A 16,773-nucleotide genomic window follows, 5' to 3' on the forward strand; every position below is an offset into this window, starting at 1 on the left:
TTTCAACCTTTGCACATTTGCATATCCAATATGTTTATGTCATATTTCAATGTTTGCAACCACTCCTTTTCCTAGCATACATAGCAGCATTCATTTTAGGAATTCCAACATCTAAAGTGAACATACAATCAACTCTACTTCCTTTTGCAACCAACCTGCACTTATCATTAAAGTCTTCTACAAAACATCCTTTTGCATTGAATCAAGCCTACACCCCTTGCTCTACCATTTGGCCAACAAACACTAGATTCTTTGTGATTGATGGCACATGTAATACATCTGTCAGCAGACTCTTTGTCTGGTTGTCATGCAAGGACAAGGAAACCTTTCCAATGTGTGAAATCGGGTGGCATGATCCCCGTCTGCACATAGCTTGGATTTTGTAAGTCCTATATCTCTCCAAACCATTTAACATGATTGGACATATGATTAGATGCATCTGAATCAACATACCATACATCATCATGTGTCCCCTTTCCTGTAATTGCATTCATCATATGCTGCATAATAAATAGACGTTCATTTTTGTCTTCATTTTGTTATGAAGACAATGCATAGTTTCCTTACTGCAATTTACCACTACGAATATCATCCTTCTTAGCATAACAATGGGCTGCAATATGACATGGTTTGCCACAATAATGGCAAACAATAGCAGAATTTCTAGATCCTCTGTTCTGCCATCCACCTCTTTCTCTAGAGCTCCCCCTACTTCTGAAGTTTCCTTGGCCTCTTGAAACCTGCATTTCACCAAATTGCTGATTTAACTTGTTTTGTTGGTTATCGTTAGCACATCCCATATGACGGCCTCTCGAAGAGGATCTACCATGTCCTCTTCCTAAACTTGAGTAAAATGCTTAGACCAGTTCACCATTTCTTTCAGACGAGTCACCCTACATATTGATCTTTTCGATAATCATGAGAGAAACCAGCTCAACAAAATCTGGAAATGGCTTTCGTACGTATACAGAAGTGACAAATGATTTCCAAGCCTTCTCATTATTAAGGCCACTCCAACTGGATGAAACCAAATTATCATCATCGAGCATTGCATCAATCGCTCTACTAAAGCATCTGCAATGCTCCTCACCTTCAAAACATACTCATTGACAGACATTTTTCCTTTCTTCAAGGTATTCAACTCTTGCTTGAGTTGAATCTTTCGTGCCTTTGTATTTACTGAAAACATGTTCTCAAATAATTGTTCTAAGCTACATGTAAAGTTTATGCATTCCTGATATGTCCCAGCATAGTATTATCAATGACTGCAAATAACAAATTCTATACCTTTTTGTCTTTTGCATTCTATTCTTTCCATGCCTTTAATTCATCTGTAATCGGAGGGATACTCAACTCTAGCTCCTTTTATTCACCTGAAACAAACTCATAAAGGCCCTTTCCAATGAGGAAGTTCTCATCACATGGAACTTCCATGAAGGGTAGTTATTCTTGTCGAGCTTCTCAATAATGGGATTTCCACTGTTCTCTACCATTATCACAAAAATGATATAAAACAACAAGCAAGTCTTCTGCAACCTTTCAACAAGTGTATAGTAATACACTAAGCAATCTTTTTCACTGATTACTCAACAATACATGTAATCAGCAACTTGTTTGTAGATAAAACTTATGTTTGCTTCTTGGAAAATACCTCAAAATTTATAGATTCGAAATCTGCAACATGTGCACCCACTTTCGGTCAACACTGTCGAAATCATAGTATACCATGAAACTGTTGTCGGCAACCTTGCGACTCTAAAATGGGACGTGAAACATGCTCTAAAATTTGTAAAATATACAGTGCTCTGCTCGCACACCAAATCTCATAGCAATCTGAGATTTTCACTCTACCTGCTTCCGATGCCTCTACAAGCACTATCCAAGAGAAAGAATGGAAGAATGGGAGATCTTCTTACCCATTTCTTGCTTGCTCGAACCTTGCTTCTTCTCCTTCATTTCAGTCTTCCAAACTAGCCTCTCTTAGTGATGTTGCTTTGATACCATGTTAAGAATTGTATGGTGGGGGGACTTGGTTGAGCTATTATACCAAACACACACTGTATACATAAGAAGAAGCTCACTCAATAATACAAGAAGAGAGATGGAAGCCAAAATGTTTTCTTGGTGGTTTTTTCTTCTTCTTCTTCTTTTACACTCTATACAATGTACACAAAGTATAGATAAGATACAACATAAAGGAAAGTGGTCTACTAAGTCAAACAATGCCTAACATACTACACTAATCGACTAGTGCTATATCTTTGCCAGCTGTAGATAGGTATAACAAACTAAATATAATAAGTGATAAGTCAATGGCCATGTGAGTATCATAATGACCATCAATGTGCTAAGTGTAGATATGTGGACCCATCTAGCCAAGGAATCCATCATCAATGTCCACACGTGTTGAGCTTGCCATCTCAACATATATGTGCATAACCTTCTAACTGTGAAGTTGCATAAAATATCTTTGCTTCATCATTACGTGGGTAGAGAGTAAAGCACATTTCTAGCTTGTTAATCCATTCTTCTAATTCCATTGGTGAGAAGTTATCTCCTTTGAATTGAGATATGTTAATCTTTTCATTGTATTCTTTGTTATGGTGAATAGAGAGCTTTGCAATGTTGTACTTATTATAATAGTCGTTAAGTAGCCAAATGTGTAGGGGGCATGCAAAACATGGAGGATGAGGAGAAAGAGAGAAGCTTAATTGCACACAATCCATCTCTTGTGATGATTACTTATACACAAGTGTTGATCCCATTACCCTACCTCCACTTTCTTAATTATATTAGCAAATCAATAAGAAAAAGAATTAGAAGTAGTAGCACTAATGATCTCAATATGATAGGAAAGGATGTTGACAATGACACGATAAAGAGATATAATATGAGTGAAAGGCGAGTTGCCCTACTACATCATTCTCATGGGGGAAGTTTGAGTGAACAAGCATTGATGGGTGTTGTACCTTTTGTTGACATGTGGATCTTCCTTCACTACTCATGCATAACTATACCCCACATGGAGGCATGTTGTTAACTTCCCCCAAATCATCAAGCCATCTTAGGATGATTAAGATAAATGTTTACTCATGAAACAATAAAGGAGTTTGAGGTTCTATATGCAGTTCTTGCATGTTTGTTATGTAGCAATTTTACTGATGGTGTTTAGACATGTGTCGTGTTTCGAAGCGAAGTATGTTTGTAAATAAGTTTTTGTGTTGTTTAAAGACATGGAGGATGTCGAAAGGAGAATATGTATGCATATGTAGTTCAAGTCACTGATTGTGATTTTGAACGTTCACATTTCTTTTGGTCGTAGGTGCCATGACCAAGTGGGAATAAGAATGGAAACATTGCATTTTCCAAGGTGATATCTAAGCAGGGTGAGGTTCTTGCAGGCAAGCCATCTGTCCTGAACGTCGTTGTTCTTTCAATGGGACGATTATTATTCTATAATATGATGCATGCGAACTCGTGCTGATGAGGTCTTTGGAATGCCTATCATCGGCTTGGCTCGACTACATTTTTGAGCAAAATTATAATATCTTTCATTCTTGTGATCTGCTTGGAGCATTGGGTCGAATGGAGAGCTTTCACAATGGAGCTCTATAATCCTTTCGATAGATTGCTTGTTGAGGATGCAAAGCCCTGTCCTTGGATGTGGATGTTCTCCTATAGCCAAGTACTTTTGGATCAATGGATTACGTCGCATGTTGAAAGCAAACACATTTGCAATATCGGATGTAGTCAAGTAAATTCTAGTAGATGGTTGCGAAGCGATCCATCATTCCAAGAGACTAGAGTGTTATCGAGGATAGATCAACGGTCCAACGTTCCGTTCACAATTGCTCTTGTCATTTTGTAGACCGAGATGGATGTATCAATGATGCTCAATAGTTGAAGTTGTAACGGCTTTGCATTGAGAATTCGTTTTGTGTAGTTTGGTAAGAGTGACACCACATATTTGTTTTCCTCTTTCTTCGCAAGACATGGTCAACATTTAGTTATCATCATGTTGACTCTGTGTTGTTGGCATGTAAGGATGAGAATAGTGCTTGACAAAGCCGTTGTAACTTGTATTTCTTATATAGATGGATTGTTCTTTTGCGAGTTGATGGCATGATGTTGTATTGTGACTATACCACAGGATGCACACATTGTTAGTCTTCCAACGATCCCTTCACATTCTGTCACCCAAGATGATTCAACATTTTCTATGTCGTACCAAGGTGCAGCAAATGGTTTTAGTGATGTTTTTCTAGAAGCCATAGTTTTCCTTTTTCTAAAAGTCTTGAAGAATGCCTTGTGACTTTGTTTCTTCATAATGTCCATTGATGTTGATGAGAACAATATGTTTTTGTCATAAAACTGTGGTACACTTGTTCATGAAAAAACATGCTATACTTCGTAATTTCATTAAAAAAAGATAGTTTATTTTTTCGACGTGCAAGGATGATGATCTTTTTTCTTCTTAATAGTAATTCTAATAAAATAAATATATAACATCAATAAACAATAAAATTACTTCAAAAAGAAAAAAAAACTAAATGAAATGAGAAAACATGCTATATAGTATGTCGGAAGAGTTGGCACAAATCTCTTAGTTATTAAATAATTATGGGAGAAGGTGCCATTCCCTTGTCCATTCAAAATATCCGATTTGTTGAAGTTTTACGTTTTTGTTTTTTTTTTCACTACGTTCGAAAGTTCGTTATGCTTTCATTTTCATCATATGTTCAAAAAATTGTTTTATTTCATTTTCATTTCACTATTATTTACTAATCCTATAAAGAATGAATGACGAAGATTTGAATCTAACCTGTAAACTAAATAGACGAATGGCAAAATTGTTTAAACTAATCCTAAAAAGAATGAATGACGAGGATTTGAATCTAACCTTTTAGCTTGCAAACACGATGATCGAGGAATTAATGTATGCGTCATCACCTTCCTTTCTCCTCAAATAAGAGATGAATTTCGTAATGCATAGAATGGCCTATACTACTTAACTCTCCCCCCTTTATATAGGCTTAAGGCTTTCCGAAATTCAAAGCTTTCTTTTAAGCTTTTGTAGTTTACAAACTTGAAAAGCCTAAAAACTTTCAAATGTTTAGGCTTTTCTTAAAAAGCTTTTCTTCAATTTTGGGTGTACGCTTATATTTTCCTTCTTTAAACCAAAAAAATAATAAAAAAAATAATTACAAAACGTCACATAGTTGCGCTTGTAACCATGTGAGAGCTATTGGGACTTAACTCCTTGCCACTGGGTGTGGTAGCATTAAAAACCCTTCAATTGAGATTTTTAAATTAAATTCCATGTAATCCCTTTCTATAAGAATTTAATAAAACAAGTGTTTCTATATGATCAAATGTACCCATATGCGTAGGCTAAAAACTTGAGGAGTCCGTAGGGATCGAACTCAAGATCCACGAAACTAACACACTGGATTTACCAATTTGCCCCACGTCGTTGGTTTATTAGTAAATATATCATAAATTTTTTTATGTTTTAAAACATGCAATGCATTAAACAAATTTAAAAGGTTTTTTTAGCCCCACTATAAAGCGCCTATATGTGACATCATTTTGGTAGGATGGCCCCTTATCCTCCATCCATGTTGCATCTGAGCCGAGACTAGACAGTCTGATACCATCTTGTGGAGCTTCTCTGTTGTCCTGCGACCACAGGAGGGCCTTAATGGCTGCCCATTGCGCGTTCTTATTCCCACAGGCTCAGCTGGTACGTCTCAAGCGCATCCTCCTCTCAAGTTTTATTCAAAAAATGGGGCTCACAGCCAAGCTCCTTGCAATGGAATGTCTCTGTTTCAGCAACATCTCCGAGAGAGGATTGTCCATTGTCCTGTGAACAGCCATAGGAAGAGCTTCCTCTGTCGCAAGCCTGCTCCACATAGTGGCCTTTTGCCAAGGCAAAGAAGGCTCACAACAGAGGTGAGAAAGTCATTTTATTTCTGCTCTCTTAAAAAAAACAGAAGTTATTTTGTGTTCTTCTGACACAGCATTGCACATTATACGTTTAATCTCTTTGTTTTTCTGTGCTTTATTATTATTTGAGCCCAACAAAAGCTATACTGTTTATAACGCGTCTATTTATTATCCATGTACAAAATCTATTAAACTTCCATTACACATTGTACGTTTAATCGGTTTGTTTGTGGGTACTTTATTATTTTTTGAGCCCAATAAAAGCTATATTGTTTATTATGGGTTGATTTATTATTCCTGTACAAAATCTATTGTTGTCGTGTAACAATTACTATTCAAAAATTGGTTCCTTGATCAGGATTCAGAATAGAGGTAAGACAATCTCATTGGTCTCATACACATTGTTCATTCTCTTACAGAGCATGGAACATGTACATTTTACTTTTCTAGCTTCCCATCCCAGTCCTAACTGTCTTTGTACCATCCTAACCTGCTCCCCATACTAGAGCCCCCTCTCATGGTGAAAGGGAATGGCAGTTCATGTCCCCATTCCCATTCTTGTCCGTGTTCCCAAAACCCAGCCCATTTTACTAGGGCGAAAATCTGATGAAGAAGCAAACGAAAAGACAAATGTAGGCTGATGAAGATGACGTAGAACTCAAATCATTCTTTTCGAAACACAGGTACAAAACAGGTCACCCAGCTAGATAACAGGTTGCCAAGGCTGTAGAACAGGTTGCTTGTTGATCTGGAGTGTAGACATTGCTGTAGATGATGTCCAGGCAGCTGCAGTAGGGTAGAACCAGGAATAGGCAGCAGCAGCAGTAGATGAAGTGTTGGCAGCAAAACACAGAAGTAGGTGCCAAGAGGAGGATCATAGACAGTTTGGTGGCAATATTTAGAGCAGGTAGTCATGGCTGGCAGCAAGGGAAGCACCTCTAGATGTGGGTAGATTAGGTATGTTGATGATGGTGACAATTGTGGATGAAAAGGACACACCAAGGGTGTTGAGAAACCCTTCACCCGCAGTTTGCGTTTTTGCGTTTCTGCGTTTTGCATTTAGGGCTTGCAGCCCCAAAAAGGGGTGCCACCCTAGATTGACTGCGCCTATTTATTGGCCACAGTCTTATTCATTTCTCACGGTTGATTCATTCGGTCCGTCAGTTCTTCTCTCCAGCCTCTCCACTACCCTCACACCCCTTCAGGAGAACATTGCGGTTCGTAGTTCGTACTAACCCTAATTTGTATCCTTTCTATTATTTTTTATATTTTACTATTTATTAAATTTGTTGCCTTTGTACTTTACTAGATATAAAGAAAATTGTAGTAGAGCTAGCCATCGATGAGTAGTCTCGCAGGTTATGGTGGACCCATGCAGTGGGTTAAAAAAAAGATAGTACAAACTTTCACCCATATAACCCAATTGGGTGTGTATGGCTGGAGCTCAAGCATATCATGGTTAGGCTCATGCATGGAAAGGATTAATGCCTTGAAGTGTGGACTAGATTCCTTAGGAGGCGATATTGAAGGGTTCTTAAATGCTACTTCTAAAAAATAGGGATGACATTTTGAAAATAGTAAGTTTTATGTGTTGGGGGTACTTACTAAATTTGGTTGTTTCTATTCTTGATAATAGTCAGTCCAAAAAAGAAGAACATAGAGAAGAGACAAGTGTTAAGATACTTGTCACACAAGCTTCCAAGTGTCCCACCACTTGTCACATCTCAAGACATGTGGTTGGACACTTGTTTTGTGGTATTCCACTTTTCTTTTTGCACTAGCTCTCTTCTTTCCTCCATAAAGAGAGATTATTTTTCTTAATTCTACATTAGTTTTCTTGGCTATAAACTCTTGTATAGCAATTGATGATAGCCTAAAGTTAGCTATATCTATCTACATCATTATCTCCCACTCCTTCACTATTGAATAACTCCATTTTCTCTTCTTTCATTGTTGTTTTACATGACAATAGACTTGTAAATTCATTACAGCCTCTCTTTTTCGAGTTTTTTTTCCATTTCAAGAATAAGAAACAAGCCGAATCAATGTATTGTTGCTCATCGATGGATAAATATTGTTTTTTCCTCTTTCTATTCTCTCTTCTACTCTTTCTTCTTTGCTCCCCCTCTCGAACCTACAACAAAAGCTTTAGCAGAGGTGGATCCACTAGCTACCTCTTTGGCACGCTTGTCATACTCTAAAACAAGTGAGGTAAGCTTCTCCCATAGAAGCTTCTCACGGGTCCTCAAGGTAAGAAGGTTGGTGTAGAAGACATCAAATCGGGGAGATGGCAAGTGAGTCAAATGAGTCATAGCCATATCCTCTTAAGAGATCATTCTTCCAAGGGACGCAAGCTCATCCCTCATGTCCTCCAACCAATTGATAAGATCCTTTATGGAAGGAGAATTATCAATAATGAGTATTTGTAATTTCTTCTCGAGAGTAATCCAGTGGGCAAATATCTTGTGATAGTACAAAGAAGTAAGCTTGATCCACACTTCTGTTGCTTTCCACAACCTGCGCACATGCACTAGGACAGAATATTGTAAGCTTATAAAGAGGAAAGATCGAGCTCTAGGGTTGAGCCGATCCCATAAGGTTGCATGATCCATCGATGATCCAATTGTGGGATTCTCCATTGAATGGGGAATAGGGTGGGTATCGAACTCACAAAGATTAAAGGTATCAAGGATACACTCCACCTTACACGACCAAAGTGAGCAGTTGGAACCATCAAGCCGGTCTTTCTTAGGCAAAGAATGGAGTATCGGCACCTGTATCGAGGGTGCCATGGAAGGCTTATGAAGGTCAACAGAATGGGCCTTCTATGAAACATGGAGAGAACGGGGAGGAGAGGAATCCAGTATGAACGCAGGCTAGGTGACCTCTAGTCGCCACATGAACTAGCACGAAAATATCTCTGCCTCCGAGAGGAAGGAATAGAGACCTTATCCTCTGAGTTAGCAAAGAATTGCTGATAAGACATCTTCAATATCTTGCCAAACACCCACAAGAAATCAGCGTTTTGGCGGGACTTGAGAGACAACCGTGAAACAGGAGAAAACGGCTATAGGATCACAAGGAAGTCGATGTAGAGGGTTTGCTTGGGGGAGATAGATTGTTGCTTGCACAAGGACTATGTGCATTTGCTAAAGAGAGCTATTGCCTTACCAAGCAACACTATGTTTGCAGTAGAAGATTGTCATCTGACTGACAAAGCCTGTTATCTCCTGCAGGAGAGGAAGTGGGGAGAAAAACGGATACCTGGCACACGAAAAGTGGATGCCTCTAAGTAGAAAGCTGCGTTTTCAGCAAAAGGCTGATGTGGCAAGGCCGTTTGGCAGTCTAGGGTGGTCTCTATGCGAGAAGTTAGCTTTGTGTCTCTCTTAGGGGTGATACTATGTGAGTGCGCAATGGAACACGGAGAGAAAGAAAGAAAGAAAGAAAAGAAAGTTATATTAACGTCTTCTAAAGACCAAAACTGGCCTATGAGACAAACTGTGATACAACTGATGAGGTCCAGCTATCCAAAATAAAAGTGCTGAATGAAAAGCTAAAAACTTGAAACTGAAAATTCGGTGCCGTGAGTGTGATAAGTGTCGTGTATGTGTATGTGCGTATGTAGCTCTGGTACTCCAGATAATGGCTACAAAAGGGGAACAAATGTTGGCTGTGATAGGGGAACAACTGTCGGCTGTGATAAAGTGGTGCGATGTGTATATGTAACAGATGCAGGGACATATACTATCCTGGGATGTAGTAGCAGTCGTCGAAGTCGCTAATAGCAGGTGATCCCTCCTGGATGTAGGATGTGGTACATCGGCGGTGGAGAAAGAGCAAACTGGAGATCTGAGATCCAATGTGTCGAGTGTCGTCGGATCTCAGTCTGCTGTCGATGTAGATCAAGAATCCTCCGGATCTCTTGTCGGTGTGGCTGTGGGGTCCGAAACCCACGGATCCTCGTGTGGCGTCGGGTACGTTGGTCCTCAGCTTGCTGTAGTGTGAGCCCGGAGGTTTGGCTGGAGGCTGGTACAGTAGCTCTCACTCTGTCTGTCTGAAAGAACTGTGTAATAGTCATTTGGGTGGGCCCCTCTCTGACTGGGACCCGCTGTGTGCTCTGCTCTCTGATGTGCCATACCTCTCCCAGAAAACGGCCAAATGATCTCTGATCCATATCAGTCATACATCCCTGAAGTGAGCTGCTCAATGTGTATCTAGATCTCAACTCTGAGTATGCCGGGCATTTGAGAACAAAATGCTCCTCACTCTCCACCTCTGATCTGCAAAGGGGGCATATCCTCTCCTCCCGTGGGATGCCACTGGCTCTGCCACTCTCAATCATAAGCTGATGTGATGATACCTTGAGCTGTCCAATAAGAACTCTCAATCGATGTGGCATATAGATCTGCATATATCTCGGAATCTCTATGAATCCCTGCTCTGATATGCTCAAGAACTGTGTATAATAATGTGCCATCTTCGATGGAAGTGGTTGTGCAGGGCTGACCCATGTCCTCTGTATATAAATATGCCATATCTCTGGTCTGATGACTCTGTTCCTCTCAGAGAGAGAGAGGGTGTAAGTGGGAGCCTGAGTATCATATAGAAGAGGTGGGAGTCTATCAATGTCCAGCCCATGTCTGTCAAACCAAGCTCTAGTCTGTGCATACCATGATGTGGTATCCCCCGCTCGAGCCATCTCCTGAGATGCCATATATGCTCTGTATGCAATGCGATCTCTGCCCATATCCTGAAATCTGTGTAGGAAGCAGACTGTCTGAAATAATGCCTCGACTAGCATGGGCGGTGTGGCAAGCTCTACTCGCACAATGTCATGTGGGACTGAGGCCTTGCTGCGAATCAATCTAGATATCATGATCACCTGAGGTCTCTCCATCAATGTCCATACATAATCGGCAAGGCCTGGCCCCCATATAGCTGCTCCATACATCAGTGCTGGAGTGACTAGAGTATCAAAGAGCCACCCCTTGGTGCGGGGCTCCTGGAAATGTGCCTGATGACAGTCGCTCCATAAGAGCCAATGCTGAGTATCCTCTAGTGAGGTAGTCACGAGCTGCCTGTGTCATCGAGAAAATCCCTGAAGTTGTTGTAAAGGTGACTCCCAAATATACATATGATCCAGTGACCTCAATACTCCCTCCTGCTGCCATGAAAATACTCTGTTTGCGTATCTGAGTTGATGTATGGAATATAAGAACCTTGGTTTTACCGAGGTTCACTGTCATGTCTCTCTGTATGCAAAAATCATCCAATGCTAATAAATGCTGCTGTAATCCCTAAGCTGAATCTGAGACCAACACAATGTCATCTGCATATAGTAAGATATGAACTGTGGCTCCACTGAGATCTATACCTCCACCGGCTCGCTGTTGAATAAACTCTGCTATCTCATCAATGTATAGCCCAAATAGAGTCGGTGAGAGTGGGCATCCTTGTTTCACACCAATGGTGCTCACAAGGGGATTTGATATACCTCCCGGACATCTGACTCTGTTAGTAACCCGCTCATATAGTGCATAAATACCCCACATCATGTCATCATCCACCCCCAGATCAAGTAGGCGTCTGAAAAGCCTCTCTCTCGGAACCATGTCAAAGGCTTTGCGGAAATCCCCAAAGCAACAATACAATCTCTGTTTCTTCACTCGTGTCTGGTTGATCAGACAACGGAGAGTGAAGATGTGGTCTATGGTAGAAAATGCCCGTCTGAACCCTGCCTGTCCGGGTGTGCGCATGCATTCTCTCTCTGCCAGTGTGCTGAGCTCCTCCTCCATCACCGTGCCATAAAGTTTGGCCAAAACTGGCCCAATCATGATGGTCCTATATGTGTTAGGATCCATGGGATCCCCTGACTTGTGGATAGGTTCAATGGTGTGCTCTGTCCACGAGTCAGGGAACCCCTCAGACAATGCACGGTTGAAGAGGTGAGCAATGAGTGGAGCCAATGTGTCTCTGCCATATATAATATGCTCTGCCTGAAGATCAAACTGGTCTCGAGCGCGGCCATGTTGTAACCGTGAGATAGCATGTTTCACCATACTAGTGGTGAAAAAGGATGAAATACCCAGTCTCGGTGTACATGGTGTGGGTATCAGCTCGGCTGTGTGGGTACATGATATAAACTCTGTGCGTATCCATGCCATACTGCAGGGTCATGTATCGGTGTGGGTGAGCGTGGTTCTCTGATCTGCCTCCATGCCTCTGCACAATCTCTGCTCATAAGAAGGTGGTATATATCCCAATATCTCTCCTTCTCCCATTCCCGCTTTTTACGGCGGGTCAAGCGGTGCATGCGTCTCTGCGCCTGTCTGTGTGTGATCTCTCCTCTCGCCTCTAAATCGCGTAGCTGTCAACGTAGATCTCTGCACTCATCATCATACCACCTGTTCTGTGGCATGGTACCGGTCACACAGAGAGAGAGAGAGAGAGAGAGAGAGAGAGAGAGAGAGAGAGAGAGAGAGAGAGAGAGAGAGAGAGAGAGAGAGAGAGAGAGAGAGAGAGAGAGAATCTGCAAGAAAAGAAGAAAAGAAACTTGCATTGAACAAGGAACAAATGTTGAATACAGGAAAATAGATCGATCCTTGCACGCAGCCCACAATGTCAGTGAGGGCACTAGATTTGGCTGATGATGATGGCAGAAATGAAGACAGAGGAAGAGGATGGAATCGGAGAGTGCACTTGCCAAGGAAGGAGGGAAGATGATCATTTATGTGCCTGCTAAGTGGGAAATGACTATAAATAGCTAAATATCCCAAAAATTGGCCGACCTGAAATTTGGGGCCAAAATATCACCAACTAGCGTTTAATGTTGGTAAAAATGCCAGAAATGCTCAGAAAAATCCCTGAAAGGGTGGACAATGTCCAATAGGTGAGGCAGGCTGAAGAATACAGAAACTACATGGGAAATGCACATAAAATCCCGATTGGAGAAGAAAATGCACCGAAATGGAATAAATTGAGTGCTCTAGAATGAGCTACCCCCTCCATCAAAACAATTGATAGACAGGTCAAAGCTCCTAAAGTCCTCATCTAACTTAGAATGAGGCTCACAGGGAGGAGATGACAAGGCATGACAAACATGACTATGTGAAGGAAACTGCTAGGGTTTGCATTGAGGACACACAGAGTGTACGACCATGACAAAAACACAAAGAGACAGACACAGTCACAGAGGGCAAAACTCAAACCCTAAATGCAAAACTCAAAAACTCAAACCCTAAACGCAAAATTCCAAACTCAAACACAAACAAAAGAAGGGAGAGAGAGAAAACAACTCTGAAGTAAATGAATGCTGTAAATGAATGTAAGAGTGTACAGTGTGCTCAAGGGCAAAGCAATGTCGGAGTGTGACGTCCACCGAAGACGGATCCCAAGTCTGTGATCACCAGTTGGAGTGTAGGAGTGCTGAATAGTGATGGCAGCAGGGTGGTCACCAAAATGCAGCAGTTTGGAGGTTGGAAACTGGTAAACGCAGCAGTGTGCCACCGATTGGAGGCTGGAAACTGTGCACAGTCTGTTGTAAACAGTAGACTGAAATAGTGTCTCAGAGTGTCAGGGCCTGCAATACTGAAAAGGCGGGCTGATTGACCCTGGAGATGATGGGCAGCAGGCTGAACAGCAGTCTGGGACAGTCTGGAGCAGTCGCCAGCAGCTGAGAGCTGTCGCCTACGGCAATGGAGAGGCTGAAGATAATGTGGCTACAGTCGACGATGGCTGGACAGCAGATAGAGGCGGGCTGCAAGTGTTAGACAATCATTTCCTAGACAGCTGGACAATCGGACGTCATTGCCATGTCAGCACCTGCAGTCGGATAGTATTTATTGCAGTTGACTGCATTTAATGCAGCCAACCTGCTCAATTATTTCCTATTTTTCGGCTATTTATAGCCGGGTTTTTTGGCACACTTCAGCATTCATTATTTAGATTCTGATCTTGAAGATCTGTTGGCTGAGACAGACTGTGCTCGGGTTGACGGAGATCGAGATCATCAAGTTGGAGACATGCAGATATTTCCTCAGTCCCCTTGTGTATTTTTGCACTCTTATATAGCATATTACACTGCAGATTTTCTGTGTTTACACTGTCTCCTTTTCTCTCTCTCTCTCTCTTCTCTCAGTGTTCACTCTCTCTCAGTCTTTGTCCTACTCCGCATCGCTGCACTCTGACATGGTATCAGAGCGGTGAAGATGGACTGAGTGAGGGCTGAACCTATTTGAAGAGGAGATTTCAGCGCGGCACAAGACTTCATTTCTAGGTTTTGAGGGTGAGCGGGGGGGCTGCGTATGGATTAGGGCTGAAGCGAGCGTGGGCGTGCGGGAAAGGAGTCTAATCGGTGAATTTGCTGCAGGTTATTGCTGTTCGAAGGTGAGGAAGGCTGCGTTTGAGGCCTTCCATTGCAGATGTTACCTTTTCATCCGCCCCGACGGGTGAAGAAGGTTTGAGCAGCGGAGGAATCGGTCCTAGAAGGTTGCGTTTTCACAGTCAGAGGGGGCTGCTTTTGCGTTTGTGCATGTATTGCAGGTTAACATGTCTTCAGAGACTGATTTGGAGTTCCAGGCGATCATGGACAGGAAGGTGCTTGTCCTACTGGCTCTTCCAACGGATCCAAAGCTTGATGGTGACAATTACCGCATCTGGCGGGTGATGATGTTGGCCATTTTAGAGTCTTATGATTTGGCGGAACTGGTGATGGAGGAGATTAACAGGTCCTCGGTGAGGGATGAGTCCAAACTCTCTTCCAATGCTCGTGCAGAGTTGACCAAGGCCCAGTCTCATTGGGACAAATTGAATGCCAGGATTCGATCTTTTTTGTTTCTATCTTGCACCACAGTTGTGATAGCTCACATCGAGCACTTGATGGTGGCTCGTGAGATATGGCTGGAGCTCGACCAGATGCACAACCGGATGATCCTGATGAAGAGGGCTTCTTCGGAGGTGCAGATGCGGACTTTGTTTGTGAGTAAGTCTTCTTCGCTTCGGAAACACATCAACAAGCTTCGGCAGCTTCAGATGCAGGTTCAAAATGCGGGAAAGTCTATTTCTTCCGAAGACATGGCGATCACTTTACTATCCCAGTTGCCGCCACGATTCGGTACTTTTTATTTCGCTCTTATTGCTTCAGGGCGGGAGTCGACTCTTCGGTGGGAAGAGTTGGTTCCTATGGTCTTGGACCAGGAGGAACAATTGAAGGGACAGAATGCTTTCAAATCAGAGGCATTGGTTGGTCAAGCCTCTCAGAAGAAGGGGAAGGACCAAAAGAAGAAGGAGGAGGACAACAAATCCAAGAAGGACAAGGATAAGGAATCAACTTGCCATATTTGTGGAAAGACCGGTCACTGGAAGAAGGATTGCCCTGACAAAGACAAGAAGGATACCAAGAAGAAGGACACGAAGGACTCTGGAGCGGTGGCTGCACCCTCATCAGCTGCTTTTCTACGCTTAGTAGTCATTGAGGATTCTACACCGACAACTTCTGATGTTGCGATGTTAGCTCCCCAGGCTCGAGAGTGGATTGTGGACAATGGTGCCTTACGGCACATGACTCCTTCCGTTGGTGTTACCCATTTGAGACCTTCGCGTGGGCAAATTCTCATTGGCGACAGCTCTTCTGTGTCTATTGCTCGGCGGGGTGAGATGCAGCTTATTCCAGATGGACGTGGTGGTACCCACACCTCTGAGGTGTTGCAATGTGCCAGGATTGGGGTATCATTTACTTTCGGTTCATAAGATTTGTGCTCTTGGCCTCTTGGTGGAGTTTGACAGTGATACTGTTGGAGTCTTTGATCGTGGATCGAGGAAGGTTCTCTCTGCAGGATATGAGGAGAATGGAGTCTACAAATTGAAGTCGTCTTCATCTCTTACTTTTCTTCTTCTTACTTCTCAGACACAGTCCGAGCTATGGCATGCTCGGTTTGGCCACGTGAACTACGAGTACCTTCGGAAGGCATCGTGAGGGTCATTTGTCCGAGGCTTGCTAGACATAGTGGTGAGCCATCAGCCATGTGTCTCCTGCATTCGTGGGAAACTGCATCGGGATGCGATTCCCAACAAAGCTTCTAGGCGGTCTACTTCACCCATGGAGCTTGTATCTACGGATCTTTGTGGCCCGATGAGGGCCGAGTCCTTGAAGGGGAGCTTGTACTTCATGTTGATCGTAGATGACTACAGCAGGATGACTTGGGCCTATTTCTTGACTTTGAATTCGGAGGCTTTCTCTCATTTCAAGGATTGGCTTCTTTTTGAGGAGAACCGTTCTGGCCGGCGACTGAAGACCTTGTGTTGAGATAAGGGAGGTGAATTTATGTCTAATGAGTTTGCTCATTTTTGTGCAGATAGAGGCATTCACTAGGAGTTTGCTAACACCAACACTCCCCAAGAGAATGGCATTTTGAAGTGGAAGAACCGCAGTGTGATCGAGATGGTACGCACCATGATGGAGCACTGCAAGACACCTCAGTTTTTGTGGGTCGAGGCAGTGGCTACTACAATTCACATCCTTAATCGACTCCCACTTCGGCCGTTGACAAGATGACACCTTTTGAGGCTTACTTCGAGACTAAGCCTGATGTCTCTTATTTCAGGATCTTTGGGTGTGATGCTTATGTGCACATTCCGAAGACGTAGTGTGATAAGTTCGAGGCGGCTTCCCGATGACAGGTTTTTGTTTGCTATACCTTCCAATCCCAAGATTATCATTTGTTTGATCCCATTAAGCAGGATGTCTACACGAGCCGAGATGTGCAGTTCGTGGAAGTACTGGCCACAGAGGGGAGTGAGGAGCACCTCGTCCTTGGAGATCCAGGGGAG

The 16,773-nt window shown here is 42.5% G+C and overlaps 1 protein-coding gene across 1 annotated transcript in view; it reads left to right on the forward strand.

The window, feature by feature from the left end:
• Positions 1-5,585: 5,585 nt before the first annotated feature.
• Positions 5,586-16,773, forward strand: part of LOC148020795 (homogentisate prenyltransferase) — a 130,229-nt gene continuing 119,041 nt past the window's right edge. Inside the window, exons 1-2 of the mRNA XM_087698605.1 lie at positions 5,586-5,743; positions 5,833-5,952. Of these exons, the coding sequence (XP_087554731.1) occupies positions 5,702-5,743; positions 5,833-5,952 (162 nt within the window). The 5' untranslated portion in view covers positions 5,586-5,701. The remainder of the gene's footprint in view (positions 5,744-5,832; positions 5,953-16,773) is intronic.

The sequence above is a fragment of the Lygodium microphyllum genome, chromosome 18 (assembly GCF_053477565.2).
Source record: "Lygodium microphyllum isolate KBCC chromosome 18, Lygodium_microphyllum_v1.1.10, whole genome shotgun sequence".
Lineage (NCBI taxonomy): Eukaryota > Viridiplantae > Streptophyta > Polypodiopsida > Schizaeales > Lygodiaceae > Lygodium > Lygodium microphyllum.